The 18,310-nt window shown below is 46.5% G+C and overlaps 1 protein-coding gene across 13 annotated transcripts in view; it reads right to left on the reverse strand.

Annotated features, from left to right (window-relative positions):
• LOC139573661 (regulating synaptic membrane exocytosis protein 2-like) overlaps positions 1–18,310 on the reverse strand; it is a 213,728-nt gene that overhangs the window by 114,400 nt on the left and 81,018 nt on the right. For all 13 annotated transcript variants that reach the window (XM_071397362.1, XM_071397363.1, XM_071397367.1 and 10 more), the window contains one exon: positions 1,230–2,158. In XM_071397362.1, coding sequence (XP_071253463.1) covers positions 1,230–2,158 — 929 coding nt within the window. The remainder of the gene's footprint in view (positions 1–1,229; positions 2,159–18,310) is intronic.

The raw sequence follows: 18,310 nt of genomic DNA on the forward strand, positions 1-18,310 counted from the left end.
TTACATCAGATTTAATGTGTGAAACAGAAGTGGTAGCCAGGCCCTGCAATGTGTGCTACAGGAGGACAGAGACAGGATAACATTTACATTACATTTAAGTCATTTAGCAGACGCTCTTATCCAGAGCGACTTACAAATTGGAAAGTTCATACATATTCATCCTGGTCCCCCCGTGGGGAATGAACCCACAACCCTGGCGTTGCAAGCGCCATGCTCTACCAACTGAGCCACACGGGACCAGGTATATAGCCACACGGGATAAGGTATCTAGAGCAGCAGCCCAACACACACACACACTCTTGCATAGACATTTACACACATCTGGCCAAGCCCTGTCGACATAATAAGCTCCCTCCACGCAGTTGCTGTACAGTGTGGAATAGACTTGACACACACACACAAAACAGAACAGATCACGTAACAAAGACACAGACAGACCATAGACTGTGAGGAAATAAAAGGTTAGTTTTTAAGCGACAGCTCATTAAGATCAAATTCCTATCATAATCTACATATCATATTATTATAAATGAGACTACGAGGCCTATATTAAAACACATTTATTCAGATACACTGACTGCGCTCCCTAAAACCAAAATCAAATAGTCAAGCCTGACAATACAGAACATATTCAGAACATCTGGTATTGTTTTCATGGATAAACGTTGTAGTTTCCTTCATATAATTAAGGGCGACTGAGAAGAGAGTTGTGATGGTATGGTGCTCATTACTCATCAATGGCACTCAGTCCTCTGTACTGAACATATGGAGCTAGCAGACTACTGTCGTACCACTAACTCACTGAATATGGAACAGTGGTAATTAGTCAATAAACATGTTCAACATGAGCTGACAGTGACACTGAATACACTTCCCAATGAATAATGCAAAGGTGATTTGACTATCCCTGACATAACTCGGTGCTTCCCAAATGGCACTCTATTCCCTATATAGTGCACGATTTTTGGCCAGAGCCAAAAGTATATTCCCTATATAGAGCAAGACTATATAGGGAATGGGTTGCCTTTTCAGATTTTCCCCTAGTAAAAGAGAGAGCCCTACAAAGTAGTGCACTATAGGGAATGGGTTGCCTTTTCAGATTTACCCCTAGTAAAAGAGAGAGCCCTACAAAGTAGTGCACTATAGGGAATAGGTTGCCTTTTCAGATTGTCCCCTAGTGTACAGCATGAGAGTTGAAAGAGAGAGAGCAGGAGGAAGAGTGTTCCTACCTTTCTCACTGACAGACTCACTCTCTATCTCCACGTCCTCACAGCTGGTGTACTCCGGCGTGGTGGCCAGTTCCTCCTCCGAGCTGCTCAGGGACACCTGCCGCATCTTACCCCCCTTTTTGGTTTTGTGGGGCTTTGGTGGCGGCGGCCTGATGGACTCGGACTGGTCAGAGCTCAGAGAGTCGTTCCTCAACATGGTGTCCATCTTCTCCCTCTTGGTCTTCCTGACAGCAGAGCTGGGGTCCAGATAATCATGACCCCTGAACCCTATTGGCTCCCCTGGCCCCCGCCTCATGTCCCCTGACCTGTCCCCCAGCACGGGGCTGCGGTGTGGAGTGGGGGGGCTGTGGTTGGAGGTCCGGTGGTGGCCTCCAGGGGTGGGGGAGTTTCTGTCCATGGAGTAGGAGCGTTGGCCCACCATCGGCGGCCGGCGCTCGGTCAGCTGCTGTCTGGACAGGCGGATAGGTCCCTGGGGCTCGTCCTGCTCCGTGTAGGCTAGAGACACATCACTGTGGCGCCTCTCGTGCCTGGCCCGGCCCACCTCAGCATGCATCCTCATTTGCTCCTCGTAGGGCTGGGGCTTGACGGGGTAACGGGCCAGGTTGGGGTCGGAGCGGTAGCGTGTCTGGTACTCCTCCTGGCGCTGGCGCTGCAGCTCGTACTCACTGGGCTGCCCGTCTAGAGGGTAGGGCCCGTCCTGGTCCAGAGGGTAGTCCTCCTGGGAGTGCCAGCGGCCACGCCCACCACGGTACTCCCCCCGCGCCGCCTCAGCGTCTCGGTACCTCCGTGGGGCCCCACGCCGAGGGTCCCCATCCCCGTAGTCGGACGGTGATCTGGGCATGGTGCCGTCCCCCGGGGCATACTGACCCCGCTCCTCCCTTTGGTCGTATTTTTGGTTTGTATCCCTGGATGCTGATGGGCTTCGTTTCCTGTCCGTCAAAGAAAGAGACTGTTAGTGAGCGGGTCAAGTAGGAAGGAAAATTCTCTGAGTCAGAAGAGGGTTTTAAAAGGCTGTATATTATATTATAGAATCACACTGAGCTTGAGTATCATTATATAACCAGTATAAAAACTCACTGATGCTTAGGATGAAAGATCTACAGGGCTTTCTGCTCTGCTTACCTGCCTTCTAAACCCACTCCAAACATAGCAGTTCCCTAGACAGGGTAGCCACCAGAGTGTGTGTGTGTGTGTGTGTGTGTGTGTGTGTGTGTGTGTGTGTGTGTGTGTGTGTGTGTGTGTGTGCGTGCGTGCGTGCGTGCGTGCGTGCGTGCGTGCGTGCGTGCGTGCGTGCGTGCGTGCGTGCGTGTGTGTATACACTCCACACTGCGTGGGCCTCATAGACGGCTGATGAAAGGCTTAGCTACAGTAGCTGTCACATAACAGGGCTGGAGCTGGGGGGGTTGAGCTGGAGATTTGGGAAGAAGACTCCTGCACTTCTTTGACTCTCTTCACTAAAAATATATCTAGGAGCCCTAAGATGGCAGCCAGACCCAAAGACAAGATATCCCTGAAAAGGCAAGTCACTTTTCAGAAACCAAGAAGCCTTTAAAAAAAGTCTCAAAACAGGAAATAGTTTCACCATCACAACTGATGTTATTTCTGTACGGAGTCACAGTCTGTACAAATACATTCAACATGATATTCTACCGGTACACTATTATCTATTGATCTATAATATGTTTCCATTTCCTCTTGGTTACTATGTGGATACTATAGGTCATCTTTCATATTCATGTTCATTCTATCTGATTACTGTGTTGGTGTAAAGCGGATAAATTATGATTATTGCAATGCGTTTCATACAGCTAGATGGCACATGATTAACGGCAGACGTTCCCTGAGTATGGCCCGTTTGTGTTTTCAAATTAAAAGTGTGTTTGTGTGTGTGTGTGTGTGTGTGTGTGTGTGTGTGTGCGTGCGTGCGTGCGTGCGTGCGCGCGCATGTACGTACGTGTGCGAGCGAGAGAGAGAGAGAAAGAGAGAGACAAAGAGAGAGAGAGAGTCTGTGCTATGATAAATTACACTGTTCCCCAGCATTGGGATGTGTTGTCTGCTGTCTGGAGAGGGAGGGGCCAGGAGTTTGGGAGGGAGGTGTGTGTGGTGTGTGTAGCTTATCCAGTAATAATGTGCCTAAGTTAGGAGCATGCTGGGAAAAGGGGAACAATCTCATTTCGACTTTGAGAAGACGAGTAGGAGAGGAGGAGAGGAAGAAGGGAGAAGAGAGGGGGAGAGGAGGAGAGAAGGGAAGGAGGAGAGGGGTAATGGAAGAGAAGAGGAGAGACTTCTTCCCTAATTATATCGGTCCCCTCCATCCCCATGGAAAACCACTGCTCTGCTCCACACACAGCCAGTAGAGTCACATAGACAGACAGAACTAGCCTTCTGTAGTCGCTGCACTGAGCTAGAATACCTTGAAGCCAGGACGGGAGAGCAGGATCATACGAAACACTTTTTAAATCTCAACTACTGTACTGTACTCACACCTGTACAGCACTGTTCCAAGAATATTTCCCGACCAGACATTAAGTATTATCTATTGACAGTAAATAATAGAGCAGCAGCCACCATTTTGTTTTTGTCACTATGTTATTTGGGCCAAATGTAATATGTCATAACTGGTTCAGGATTTGTGATATATTATGTACTCCTCCATAATCCCAAAGACAGTGTCTATATCCCAAATGGCACCTTATTCCCTTTATAGTGTGCTACTTTTGACCAGAGCTCTATGGGCCCTGTTCAGAAGTAGCGTACTATAAAGGGATTAGGGTGCCATTTGGGACACACTACAGTATATCCAGCAGTCATTGAAGGGGGAACGGGGGAAGGAGGATGTGGCTGAGGAGACCTGGCTTTGAACAGCCCTGTATGTTAATGCTTTACTTTTGTCCAAACCACACTATTCACAAATCATACCTCTTTTTCTACTTTTTACCTCAGGAAAGAAAGAAAGTAATGACATGTTAGGACTCAAATGCTTTCTGAGTTGTCTTAATTTAGTATGTTACAACCTTCCAATACATTTCCAACAGCAGGTTCATTAATGGTCATGTTTTTGACCCAGTCATGTACTGTACTGAACTCTACAGTCTGATGCATTATGTATAAGTCTTCCAGACAATAACAGACCGCTGCTTCATTGAGAAAACCAAGGTGAGGCGGCGGCAGGAATGATGATATGGCAGAGTACAGTAGACTGGCTGAGTGACTGGATGGAACGTGCAGGGTGTACTGTATGTGTGTATGTGTGTGTGTGTGAGGGGGGGGGGGGGGGGTTATCGTATCGTCAGCATGTCTCTGTAAGACAGGCATGGTGATGAAGGAGGTGTGTGTGTGAGAGTGAGAGTATCATGGGGGATACGGTTGTACTGATTACACTAGGAAATGCTTCAGTAAGAGTTATTAGTATGTCCAAAGGGCCCCTGGCCAATGCCCCCTCAGGACTGCAACTGTTGTGAAAAACCACACACACATAAACCCCCCCCCCCCCCCCCCCCTGACAAGTACTGCCTCTACTTGACACAAATATCCCATAATGTGTAGTCCTGTTTAGCCCTGGATGCCCTTCGTGTCCAAACAGACCAGAGTCAATAGCAGCTACTACTACTACTACTGCTACTGCTACTACTGCTACTACTACTGCTACTACTACTGCTACTACTACTACTACTACTACTACTACTACTGCTACTGCTACTACTGCTACTGCTACTACTGCTACTACTACTGCTACTACTACTACTACTACTACTACTACTACTACTACTACTACTGCTACTGCTACTACTGCTACTGCTACTACTGCTACTACTACTGCTACTGCTACTACTGCTACTGCTACTACTGCTACTACTACTACTACTGCTACTACTACTACTACTGCTACTGCTACTACTGCTACTGCTACTACTGCTACTACTACTACTACTACTGCTACTACTGCTACTACTACTACTACTACTGCTACTGCTACTACTACTGCTACTACTACTACATCTGCCTACAGTATCATGCTAATGTCTTCAGCGCAGGCCGTAGAGCAACACAACACCACTCTGCTGTGGATGATCTGTACATTGTCTCCCTCCCTGTAAATGTATCTGGAATACATGTTGTATAATAAGACATATATTGACATCAGTATAGGATCTCTGACTGACTGGCTGTGGTAGTGGAAAGGTTTTCTTTGGTGATGTCACTCTGTGATCTCCTGCTGCTCCCAGCTCCCATATGACACAGTCCCATGAGCTTATGTTTGCATTCAAACCCCTATTCAAATTGCTGTCCGACAAACAGATGGACCAACTGAGGGATGGACTGAGGGACTGACTGAAGGGCTGACTTAGGGATGAACGGAGGGGCTAACTTAGGGACTGACTGAAGGCCTGACTTAGGGACGGACGGATGGGCTAACTTAGGGACGGACGGAGGGGCTGACTTAGGGACGGACATACATACATACATACATACAGACATACATACATGAAGACATGGGGAGAGAGAGGAGTTCAGCTCTCTCATAGAATAGCCGGTATGATACAGTGGCATTGAGCATTGTGCAGTCAGAGAGCATTGTCCAAAACCCAAGCTGCCAGTGCAGTATAGGAGCTAGGAGGATGGGATAGTGACGTCAATCAGAAGCAGACTATGATTCATCCACCAGCCTCTCAGCCTACCGTCTGAAATCTGAACTGCGTAGCGTAGTGATGTAATGGCATGGCATTGAACTGCATTCACACTGCATAAGGAGCCTAATCTGCTGCTGGGCTGAGCCAGTGAATCAAATCAAATCTTATTTGTAACATGCGCCGAATACAACAAATGTAGACCTTACTGTGAAATGCTTACTTACAAGCCCTTAACCAACAATGCAGTTTTAAGAAAAAATATTTACTAAATAAACTAAAGTAAAAAATAAAAGAGCAACAATAAAATAACAATAACTAGGCTATATACAGGGGGTACCGGTACCGAGTCAATGTGCGGGGGTACATGTTAGTCGAGGTAATTGAGGTAATATGTAAATGTAGGTAGGGGTAAAGTGACTATGCATAGATAGAGAATAAACAGCGAGTAGCAGCAGCGTTAAAAAAAGGTGGGGGGGGGGGGTCAATGCAAATAGTCCAGGTAGCCATTTGATTAGCTGTTGGCTTGGGGGTAGAAGCTGTTCAGAAGCCTTTTGGACCTGGACTTGGCGCTCCGGTACCGCTTGCCGTGCGGAGCAGAGAGAACACTATGACTAGGGTGGATGGAGTCTTTGGCAATTTTTGGGGCCTTCCTCTGACACTGCCTGGTATAGAGGTCCTGGATGGCAGGAAGCTTGGCCCCAGTGACGTACTGGGTTGTACGCACTACCCTCTGTAGCGCCTTGCAGTCGGTGGCCGAGCAGTTGCCATACCAGGCGGTGATGCAACCAGTCAGGCTGCTCTCGATGGTGCAGCTGTAGAACTTTTTGAGGATCTGAGGACCCATGCCAAATCTTTGTCTCTTGACGGGGAATAGGCATTGTTGTGCACTATTCACGACTGTCTTGGTGTGTTTGGACCATGATAGAGCGTTGGTGATGTGGACACCACAAGCTCTCAACCTGCTCCACTACAGCCCTGTCAATAAGAATGGGGGCATGCTCGGCCGTCCTTTTCCTGTAATCCACGATCATCTCCTTTGTCTTGAGGGAGAGGTTGTTGTCCTGGAACCACACTGCCAGTTCTCTGACCTCCTCCCTATAGGCTGTCTCATCGCTGTCAGTGATCAGGCCTACCACCAGTGTGTTGTCTGCAAACTTAATGATGGTGTTGGAGTTGTGCTTGGCCACACAGCCGTGGGTGAACAGGGAGTATGGGACGGGACTAAGCACGCACCACTGAGAGGCCCCTGTGTTGAGGATCAATATGGAAGATGTGTTGTTGCCTACCCTTAACACCTGGGGACGGCCAGTCAGGAAGTCCAGGATCCAGTTGCAGAGGGAGGTGTTTAGTCCCAGGGTACTTAGCTTATTGATGAGCTTTGAGGGTAATACGGTGTTAAACGCTACGCTATATTCAATATAGTCATGCATTCTCACGTAGGTGTTCCTTTTGTCCAGGTGGGAAAGGGCAGTGTTGAATGCAATAGAGATGGTATCATCTGTGTGTTGAGGCGGTATGAAAATTGGGGTTTAGGGGTTCTGGGATGATGGTGTTGATTTGAGCCATGGCCAGCATTTCAAAGCCCTTCATGGCTACAGATGAGTGCTACGGGTCGGTAGTCATTTAGGCAGGTTACCTTAGTGTTCTTGGGCACAGGGACTATGGTGGTCTGCTTGAAACATGTAGGTTTTACAGACTCGGCCAGGGACAGGTTGAAAATATCAGTGAAGACAATTGCCAGTTGGTCAGTGCATGCTCGGAGTACACGTCATGGTAATTTAGCTCGTCTGTTACGCTTGTGTCTCTGGGCAGCTTGCGGCTGGGCTACCCTTTGTAGTCCATAAAACTTTGCAAGCTCTGCCACATCCGACGAGTATCGGAGCCGGTGTAGTAGGATTCAATATTAGTCCTGTATTTACGCTTTGCCTGTTTGATGGTGCATCTGAGGGCATAGCGGGATTTCTTATAAGCGTCCGGGTTAGAGTCCCGCACCTTGAAAACGGCAGACCTACTCTTTAGCTCAGTGAAGATGTTGCTTCCGGATGGGGTATGTACAGTTGAAGTCGGAAGTTTACATACACCTTAGCCAAATACATTTTACTCAGTTTTTCACAATTCCTGACATTTAATCCCAGTAAAAAGTGTCTGTCTTAGGTCAGTTAGGATCACCACTTTATTTTAAGAATGTGAAATGTCAGAATAATAGTAGAGAGAATGATTTATTTCAGCTTTTATTTCTTTCATCACATTCCCAGTGGGTCAGAAGTTTAGATACATTCAATGAGTATTTGGTAGCATTGCCTTTAAATTGTTTAACTCGGGTCAAAAGTTTCGGGTAGCCTTCCACAAGCTTCCCACAATAAGTTGGGTGAATTTTGGCCCATTCCTCCTAACAGAGTTGGTGTAACTGAGTCAGGTTTGTAGGGCTCCTTGCTCGCACACGCTTTTTCAGTTCTGCCCACAAATTTTCTATAGGATTGAGGTCAGGGCTTTGTGATGGCCACTCCAATACCTTGACTTTGTTGTCCGTAAGCCATTTTGCCACAACTTTGGAAGTATGCTTGGGGTCATTGTCCATTTGGAAGACCCATTTGCGACCAAGCTTAAACTTCCTGATAGATGTCTTGAGATGTTGCTTCAATAAATCTGTCGATATAGGACTTGTTTACTGTGGATATAGATACTTTTGTACCTGTTTCCTCCAGCATCTTCCTTTGCTGTTGTTCTGGAATTGATTTGCACTTTTCGCACCAAAGTATGTTCATCTCTAGGAGACAGAACGCATCTCCTTCCTGAGCGCTATGACGGCTGCGTGGTCCCATGGTGTTTATACTTGCGTACTATTGTTTGTACAGATGAATGTGGTACCTTCAGGCGGTTGGAAATTGCTCCAAAGGATGAACCAGACTTGTGGAGGTCTACAATTTTTGGCTGATTTCTTTTGATTTTCCCATGATGTCAAATAAAGAGGCACTGAGTTTGAAGGTAGGCCTTGAAATACATCCACAGGTACACCTCCAATTGACTCAAATGATGTCAATTAGCCTATCAGAAGCTTCTAAAGCCATGACATCATTTTCTGGAATTTTCCAAGCTGTTTAAAGGCACAGTCAACTTAGTGTATGTAAACTTCTGACCCACTGGAATTGTGATACAGTGAATTGGAAGTGAAATAATCTGTCTGTAAACAATTGCTGGAAAAATTACTTGTGTCATGCATAAAGTAGATGTCCTAACCGACTTGCCAAAATTATAGTTTGTTAACAAGAAATTTGCGGAGTGGTTGAAAAACAAGTTTTAATGACTCTAACCTAAGTGTATGTAAACCTCCGACTTCAACTGTACGTACGGTCACTGTGGAGACTGATGTGGTATACTCCTCAGTGCCATTCGATGAGTCCAGGAACATATTCCAGTCTGTGTTAGCAAAACGGTCCTATAGCTTAGCATCTGCATCATCTGACCACTTCCGTATTGAGCGAGTCACTGGTACTTCCTGCGTTACTTTTTGCTTGTAAGAGGGAATCATGAGGATAGAATTATGGTCAGATTTGCCAAATGAAGGGTGAGGGGGAGCTTTGTGTTCTGTACTAACATAGGTCTACAGATGTTCTAGAATGGTTTAGATAGAATGGTTTAGATAGAACATTAGATTGATTGTTCAGAGGATAACATGTTAAGATGGCGCCGACAGATATGGCAGCTCTGCTTCTAGCTCCTTAGCAACTTTGCAGAATTTAGTTTTTGTTTGTTATTTCTTACATTATTAGCCCAGATCTTTTTTGTGTTATTACATACTGCTGGAAATAACTTCTGGATATCAGAATGGTGGAAATTCACCAGCATTATGACCAGTTTTTGTACCCAGGCAATTGAACTTATTCCAGAGGCTGCTCCAAAACACCGCCGGCGGAAAATAAGACTTCTAGTCCGAATCAGGAGGCGTGCACACCATCCACCTCTTCTGAGTATATTACTCGCTAATGTTCAGTCTCTGGATAATATAGTAGACGAGTTCAGAGCGGGGATCTCCTTCCAGAGAGACATCAGGGATTGTAACATACTCTGTTTCACTGAAAAATGGCTCTCTCAGGATATACAGTCCCTGTCCATACAGCCAGCTGGGTTCTCAGTACATCGCGCAGACAGGAATAAAGAACTCTCTTGGAAGAAGAAAGGCGGGGGTGTATGTTTCATGATTAACTACCCATGTTGTGATTGTGATAACATACAGAAACGGAAGTCCTTTTGTTCACCTGACCTAGAACACCTCACAATCAAATGCCAACCGTAATACCTCCCAAGAGAATTCTCTTCGGTTATAGTCACAGCCGTGTATATTCCCCCTCAAGCCGATACCACGACAGCCCTCAAAGACCTACACTGGACTTTATGCAAACCACATATCCTGAGGCCACATTTATTGTAGCTGGGGATTTTAACAAAGCAAATTTGAGGAAAACGCTACCGAAGTTCTTCCAACACATTGACTGTAGTACTCACTCTAGAAAAACATTGGACCACTGCTACTCAACTTTTCAAAATGCCTACAAGGCACTCCCCCTCCCTCCTTTCGACAAATCTGATCACGACTCCATTTTCCTCCTCCCTTCCTATAGGCAGAAACTCAAACAGGAAGTACCCGTGCTAAGGTCTATTCAACGCTGGTCTGACCAATTGGAATCCATGCTTCAAGATTGTTTTGATCACACAGACTGGAATATGTTCCGGGTAGCCTCTGACAATAACATTGACAAATACACGGATACGATGACTGAGTTCATCAGTTAGTGTATAGGAGATGTTGTACCCACTGTGACTATTAAAACCTACCCAAACCAGAAATCGTGTATAGATGGCAGCAAAAAAAAAAAACATGACGAGGAATATGGCCGAATACAAACAGTGGTGTTATTCCCTCTGTAAGGCAATCAAACAGGCAAAACGTCAGTACAGAGACAAAGTGGAGCCGCAATTCAACGGCTCAGACACAAGACGTATGTGGCAGGGTCTACAGACAATCACAAACTACAAAAGGAAAAGCAGCGCCGTCGCGGACATCGACGTCTTGTTTCCGGATAAGCTAAACTTTGCCCGCTTTGAGGATAACACAGTGCCACCGACGTGGCCCGCTATCAAGGACTGTGGGCTCTCCTTCTCCGTGGCCGACGTGAGTAAGACATTTAAGCGTGTTAACCCTCGCAAGGCTGCCGGCCCAGACGGCATCCCGAGCCGCGTTCTCAGAGCATGCGCGGACCAGCTGGCTGGAGTGTTTACGGACATATTCAATCTCCCTATCCCAGTCTGCTGTCCCCACTTGCTTCAAGATGTCCACCATTGTTCCTGTACCCAAGAAAGCAAAGGTCAATGAACTAAATGACTATCGCCCTGTAGCATTTACTTCTGTCATCATGAAGTGCTTTGAGAGGCTAGTCAAGGATCATATCACCTCTACCTTACCTGACACCCTAGATCCACTTCAGTTTGCTTACCGCCCCAATAGATCCACAGATAATGCAATCGCCATCACACTGCACACTGCCCTATCCCATCTGGGCAAAAAGAATACCTATGTAAGAATGCTGTTCATTGACTACAGGTCAGCATTCAACACCATAGTACCCTCCAAGCTCATCATTAAGCTCGGAGCCCTGGGTCTGAACCCCGCCCTGTGCAACTGGGTCCTCGACTTCCTGACGGGCCGCCCCCCAGGTGGTGAAGGTAGGAAACAACTCCTCCACTTCCCTGATCCTCAACACAGTTGAAAAAACAGTTGAAAAAACAGAAAAAAAAACAAACAAACAAGCGAAATAAACGATCATATGATGTAGAAATAAATATAAAGCAAAATACATAACACAGCTGAAGAAAATACACTTTTTGCACAATGTTATTGTGTGTGTGTGTGTGTGTGTGTGTGTGTGTGTGTGTGTGTGTGTGTGTGTGTGTGTGTGTGTGTGTGTGTGTGTGTGTGTGTGTGTGTGTGTGGGTGTGGGTGTGTGTGTGTGTGTGTGTGTGTGTGTGTGTGGTGATGATTAAGTGTTTTCTGGGGCTCCAGCAGGATGCCCTCTGTGGTGACAAATCATGAACGTTTGATGCAGGTTGTCATAAAAACGGGGTTATCAAACATACATTATTGGGAACATCTGCAAAACACAGCCTCTGACTGATTTACAGTGTGAGGAGACAGGAGGTGTGTGTGTGCTGTTCACAGAGCTATACGCTCCCATCGTTCTCTTGACCTGATCGACCCAGAAACCATCCTTAAGATACTGTGTACAACCTTTTTTACATGTCAAAGATGGGAGTACAAGGTCAAAGCTGAGAGTACAACATCAAAAATTGGAGTACAACGTCAAAGATGGGAGTGCTGTACATGCTGCTCTGTTTACATGAACAACATATTGTATGTTACTATCTCTGTCCTGTGTTTGTTTTTGTAATGTCTTTTCACATATACACAATGCCACAAACTATCCTGAAGTGGACAATAGCAATAAAGCATTGATCTTTGCAACACGAACATATCATAACAAGGGCGCTATAATTCAGTTTCTCCAAAGATTCATAAGGTGTTCTTGGATTAGAATTAGAGAAGGCATACCGTTTTCACTGTTTCCCAGGGCTCTGCTGATATTCCATTAAAAACCAAAGGAATGCAAACAACAGGAAAGATCAATAAGGGAAAGTCAATGAAAAAGCATTCAGTGACTGATGTACCCTTCATGGTTACTGCTGGTTTCACACTCGCAATCACATACATACATACATACATACATACATACATACATACATACATACATACATACATACATACATACATACATACATACATACATACATACATACATACATACATACATGCATACATGCATACATACATACACTGACACGCACCAACACCGACACGCACACACAGAGACACACACACACAGAGACACACACACAGAATTCCCTTCCTTAAACCCCCTACTTTATGTCAGAGCAGACAGACGTCTATGTTCATACTGCTATTAGTGCAGGGATAATAATAATCAACTGTCCTAGAGAGCATCTCACCAATAGCCTTTTCTCTCTGCTAAGGCCAGCCAAGAGGAGCTGTACTGGGCTGGCCTGGTTACTATTGATGGGGAAAAAACATTTGGCAGTATTATTTTGGACAAAATTAAAAGTATCGATTTGTACAAAAAGCTAGGTAGTGTTAGCTAGCGCTAATTGGCTGTATTAGCTTGTTCTCCATCTTCTTTTTAAATAGTAAACCAACTTGTTTTCAGCACTTTTATTTCCATGACAGATCAAAACTTATTGCAATATATTTGGAACTTCAAATCGCAATAAAATCACCGTATCGAATCGCAATGCATATAGAATAGTGAGAATAGCAATACATATTGTATCGGCACCTAAGTATCATGATAATATCGTATCGTGAGGTCCCTAGTAACTACCAGCCACAATGGTTACACATCCATCATAGTGTTAGAAAGGACTATGTGAAAATAAAATATCCACAGTAAAGTTTGGGTCGGCAAGATAATAAGAAAAGGTGTCCAACAGTCCTAGTTGAGGCTGGTAGCATTGAGGACTGATATGCAACAATAGATGATAAAAACCTTACTGTATTCTACTGTCAGATCCAGGGATGCAGTTCATCTCAAAGCGCTTCCTCGCTGCTCCACGCAAACACATGGCCTTGGTCTCTCCCTTTTACTTTTCAGCTCCAAAACATCCAAAACAACTCCGTTTCAGACCTGAGCCGCTTTGCTGTTTGTTTTCAACCCTCTGTCCTTCTCAGGAACGTCCTTGTGTTATTTCCCTACTATAGTGAGACTGAGCAAGATGGAGAGGGGCTATGCGTGGTCTTTGCACTCCGGTTCCGACTCTGACGCACCACCTGCACTCCGGCTCCGCCTGTGTGATGCACCAGCAGCAGGATCAGGCTGGGGTAGTGCTGAAACATGTTAAATAAGAGAGTGAAAAGCAATCACGGCTAAAACGCGAGCCTGCCCCCCGTGGGGATTGTGCCACCTCTACTTCACGGATAATGGAGAGAAGTCAAATGAAAACAAATGACTAGCGCTGCGTAGCTACAGCTCTCCATCTTACAGCAAATTTGGTCCGCCTAATGACGACCATATATGGTCAGAGGGAGGGAACAGTCTTTATTGAAATGAGACAAGTGAAAAGATGTCTCAACAAAGAGGAATCAGAGACAGACGACCACTCTTGGAAGAGATAGAAAGGAGAAACTACTCAGAGTCCATTTAGAGCCCATGCATCATCACAGACTAGTTCCAAGACTGAGTCAGCCGCCCGCCTGCCGCCTGTCTGGAGGCCCCCAAGGCTGACACCCAGCCAGCCAATCCTTACTGGTGTTACTACAAGTCTAACACTCACCCAGACAAACCTTAGTGGTGTTACTACACGGCTAACAAACACCCAGCCAATCCCCAGTGGCCTAACTACAGTACAATCCAAGACTCCAAGATGTAAAATTTCGCAGCAACAAAAACGGAGACTTGTGGCCCCTCAAAACGCCGTCATGCAAATGATCCAAAATGACATCCATCCAGAATTAGTGGCTTTAGATTAGAGAGACAGCTCCCTTTCATCCTCCCTGTCCAGTCTGCCAGCTGTGTCCTCTCTCTCTTCCCACTGCTACCGTCCTGGCCACACTGCCGGACAGGGGCGATGGGCACCACTTACAGCACGACCTGCTGCTGCAAAGACTGCTGGGATGGGAACTGTGGAGGGGTGGAGGCCGGAGAGTTCTGGTTTAATACCCTGGTGTGTGTGTGCGCGCGTATGTGTGTGTGCCTGGAGGTCGAGCAATGGCGTCCTCTCCAGGAGAGGATTACAGTACTGGATGTTAGCTCCTCTCCTCAGCTGATTACTGGCTGCCAGTCGGTTATCACCCAATGAAACCCAGGCAGGCAGGCAGCATACCCTGTAGATCAGACTGACCTATAATCCCATTCAACAGAGTTGCGCTCTGACCACAATGATCCTCCTGAAACTGAACAAATTATGTCTGTGTCCCAAATGGCACCCTTATCCCCTATGTAGTGCACTACTTTTGACCAGGGCCCAAAAGTTGTGCTCTACATAGGGAACAGGGTGGCATTTGGGGCGCCTCCTATGCATGTTTTCTCCCTCCCCAAAGGGATTTCAGGGCATCAAATATGAGAGACAGAGAGACAGAGAGAGAGATAATCTCTATCTATCTACCATTATTAGTGCGCATCACCAAATGGATCAAATCGTTTTTCTGAAGCTGCGCCACCATAATGACGTAGCCTCTTCCAATGACCTGTTTTAGCTGTGCCCTTCTGTGGTAGTGGAGTGAGGGAGTGTGGTGGATGGCTGCAGTAGTATGGGATTCTGCAATGGGACTCTGCAATGGGACTCTGCAATGGGACTCTGAAATGGGACTCTGATTTCCAGTAACTCCTCTGTGGGCCTGTTAAGCTGGGTGAGTGAGGACACACAGAGGGAGGAAACAGCAGTACTCTTACTGAATGAGCTGGTCTTTAAAAAGGAGTGTTGTGCCAACCAGCCCATCTCCCACACCCAGCCCCCAGTAAACCCCTGGCCTGCACTGTCTGTCTCTCCCTCAACAACATCTGGGCTGTGTCCCAAATGACACCACAATGCACTACCTAGGGAAAGCAGTGCACTATATAGGGAATAGGGTGCAATTTGGGACACACACATGCAGTGTTAACATTTGCAAACCAGAGGGAGACCTGAGACTGTCTCTCAACAGGATGGCATGGATTGTTCTACTGTGACATTCAATAACATTGTAAACCTATACAGTCCTCTCACACACACAGTGGTGGGACAGCTGGCAACGTCCACACACCATACAAAAAAACACACACACACACACACACACACACACACACACACACACACACACACACACACACACACACACACACACACACACACACACACACACACACACACACACACACACACACACACACACACACACACACACACACACACCTCTAATTGACCATGGTAGCAGGGCTGCTGCAGGCATGTGTGTTTATGCCATGTTTATATCATACTCCTGACTTGAAAGCTAAACAGACGTCACGCTGCCAACTATGTCTCCTGTGAAGCAGCTAGCGCCACTGCCAAGCTACGTAGGCCGAGCCCAACAGAGAAAAGCATTAAGGTGGTACTCTATGCTAGTCTATGCTACTGCTTCTCCCTGAAGAGAAAATGTTATTGTAAGTATCTAACTAACTGTCTGTACATCGTTCAAATTTCAAAAACAGCATCTAGACACAAAACACTTCTGTCTGCCAAACTGTCTGTCTGTTCACTGGAGTATTCTAGGAGCAGCACACAGTCACACACACAGTCACACACACAGTCACACACACAGTCACACACACAGCAGAGCACACAGCAAAGCACAGCAGTCTCATGGCCGACTGAAAGTAACACCAGAGGCACACCCAATAAATATTTTTGTCAAGTCGAATAAATACATGCGTTTGCTGCTCATCTGTGACCAGACTTCAGCACATGTGAATCAACTAATCCTTCAAACCAAAACAGGCCAACACCCAACGCTGCTATGGCAGTTGAATATACTGTACTGTAAACACATTTAGGTTTACTCTCTACAGGCATTGAAGATAAATAAGTACTGTGCAGTGCAGTACAGTGCAGTGCAATTCAGTACAGTACAGTACAATGCAGTACAGTACAATTCAGTACAGTGCAGTACAGTGCAGTATGTACAATGCAGTACAGTGCAATGCAGTACAGTGCAATGCAGTACAGTGCAGTACAGTGCAGTATGTACACTGCAGTACAGTACAGTACAATGCAGTACAGTGCAGTATGTACACTGCAGTACAGTACAGTACAATGCAGTACAGTGCAGTATGTACACTGCAGTACAGTACAGTACAATGCAGTACAGTGCAGTACAGTGCAGTATGTACACTGCAGTACAGTACAATGCAGTACAGTGCAGTATGTACACTGCAGTACAGTACAATGCAGCACAGTACAGTACAGTACAGTGCAGTACACATAGCAAGCCTATGTTTGTTCAGCGCTGAGGTCAGCTCTTCTCTTTTATAATGACTTACATCATTTGAGTTCTATTTTCCAAGTTCTAACTTCCTAGTCTACTGCATGTTGAATACTTGTCAACCATTGTTGATCTCCATACACCAGGCCCTGTACAGAGCATATTGTGACTTGTCAAGCTATTCATAACACCACATTTTCATTGTAACTCCAGTATTGTTTTCTTCCAATGGTAGAAAATGTATTTTTCATGCAGGCAGACCCACTGCCTCCCCACCATCTTCTCTCTCTCGCACTCTTTGATTCTCTCTGAATCAATGTCGGATTCTCTCTCTCCTTCCGTCACACACACCACACACACACACACACACACACACACACACACACACACACACACACACACACACACACACACACACACACACACACACACACACACACACACACACACACACACACACACAATTCTTTCTGGTTCTGCTAAGTATGCATTTTTCATTCCAGTGAGCAAGCTGCATTTGAAATCAAAGGGAACACGGGGCAGCTGTCTAGCTCCATAGAAAGTAAGGAGGTAATGAAAAAGCAGTGGTGAGTCAGAGGATGGTTTAATAATCCCTGCTGCCCAAAATAACATCTCAGGGATGGGGCTGGAAAGAGAGAGGCTGGGTGTAGCTGGGGAGAGAGACGGGCTTGATGTAGGGATGGGCCTGAGGATGGAGGTGGGGTATGGCAGAGAGGGTGGGGATGGGGCTGAAGGATGAGGTTGTGGCTGTGGTAGGGAGAGAGGCTGGGGCATGATGTAGGGATGGGGCATGGAAGGGAAGCTGGAGCTGAGGCTGGAGGTAGGGCTGAAGCTAGGATGTAGGGATGGGGCTGAAGCTAGAAAGTAGCGCTGGGGCTGAGGCTGGAGTATTGGGTCGGGGTATAGGGGTGGGGTATAGGGCTGGGACTGGGGTATAAGGCTGGAGCTGGGGTTGGGGCTTGAGTATAGGGCTAGGGCTGGGGTATAAGGCTGGAGCTGGGGTTGGGGCTTGAGTATAGGGCTAGGGCTGGGGTATAAGGCTGGAGCTGGGGTTGGGGCTTGAGTATAGGGCTAGGGCTGGGGTATAAGGCTGGAGCTGGGGTTGGGGCTTGAGTATAGGGCTAGGGCTGGGGTATAAGGCTGGAGCTGGGGTTGAGGCTTGAGTATAGGGCTAGGGCTGGGGTATAAGGCTGGAGCTGGGGTTGGGGCTTGAGTATAGGGCTAGGGCTGGGGTATAAGGCTGGAGCTGGGGTTGGGGCTTGAGTATAGGGCTAGGGCTGGGGTATAAGGCTGGAGCTGGGGTTGGGGCTTGAGTATAGGGCTAGGGCTGGGGTATAAGGCTGGAGCTGGGGTTGGGGCTTGAGTAT

The sequence above is a fragment of the Salvelinus alpinus genome, chromosome 4 (genome assembly GCF_045679555.1).
Source record: "Salvelinus alpinus chromosome 4, SLU_Salpinus.1, whole genome shotgun sequence".
Taxonomy (NCBI): domain Eukaryota; kingdom Metazoa; phylum Chordata; class Actinopteri; order Salmoniformes; family Salmonidae; genus Salvelinus; species Salvelinus alpinus.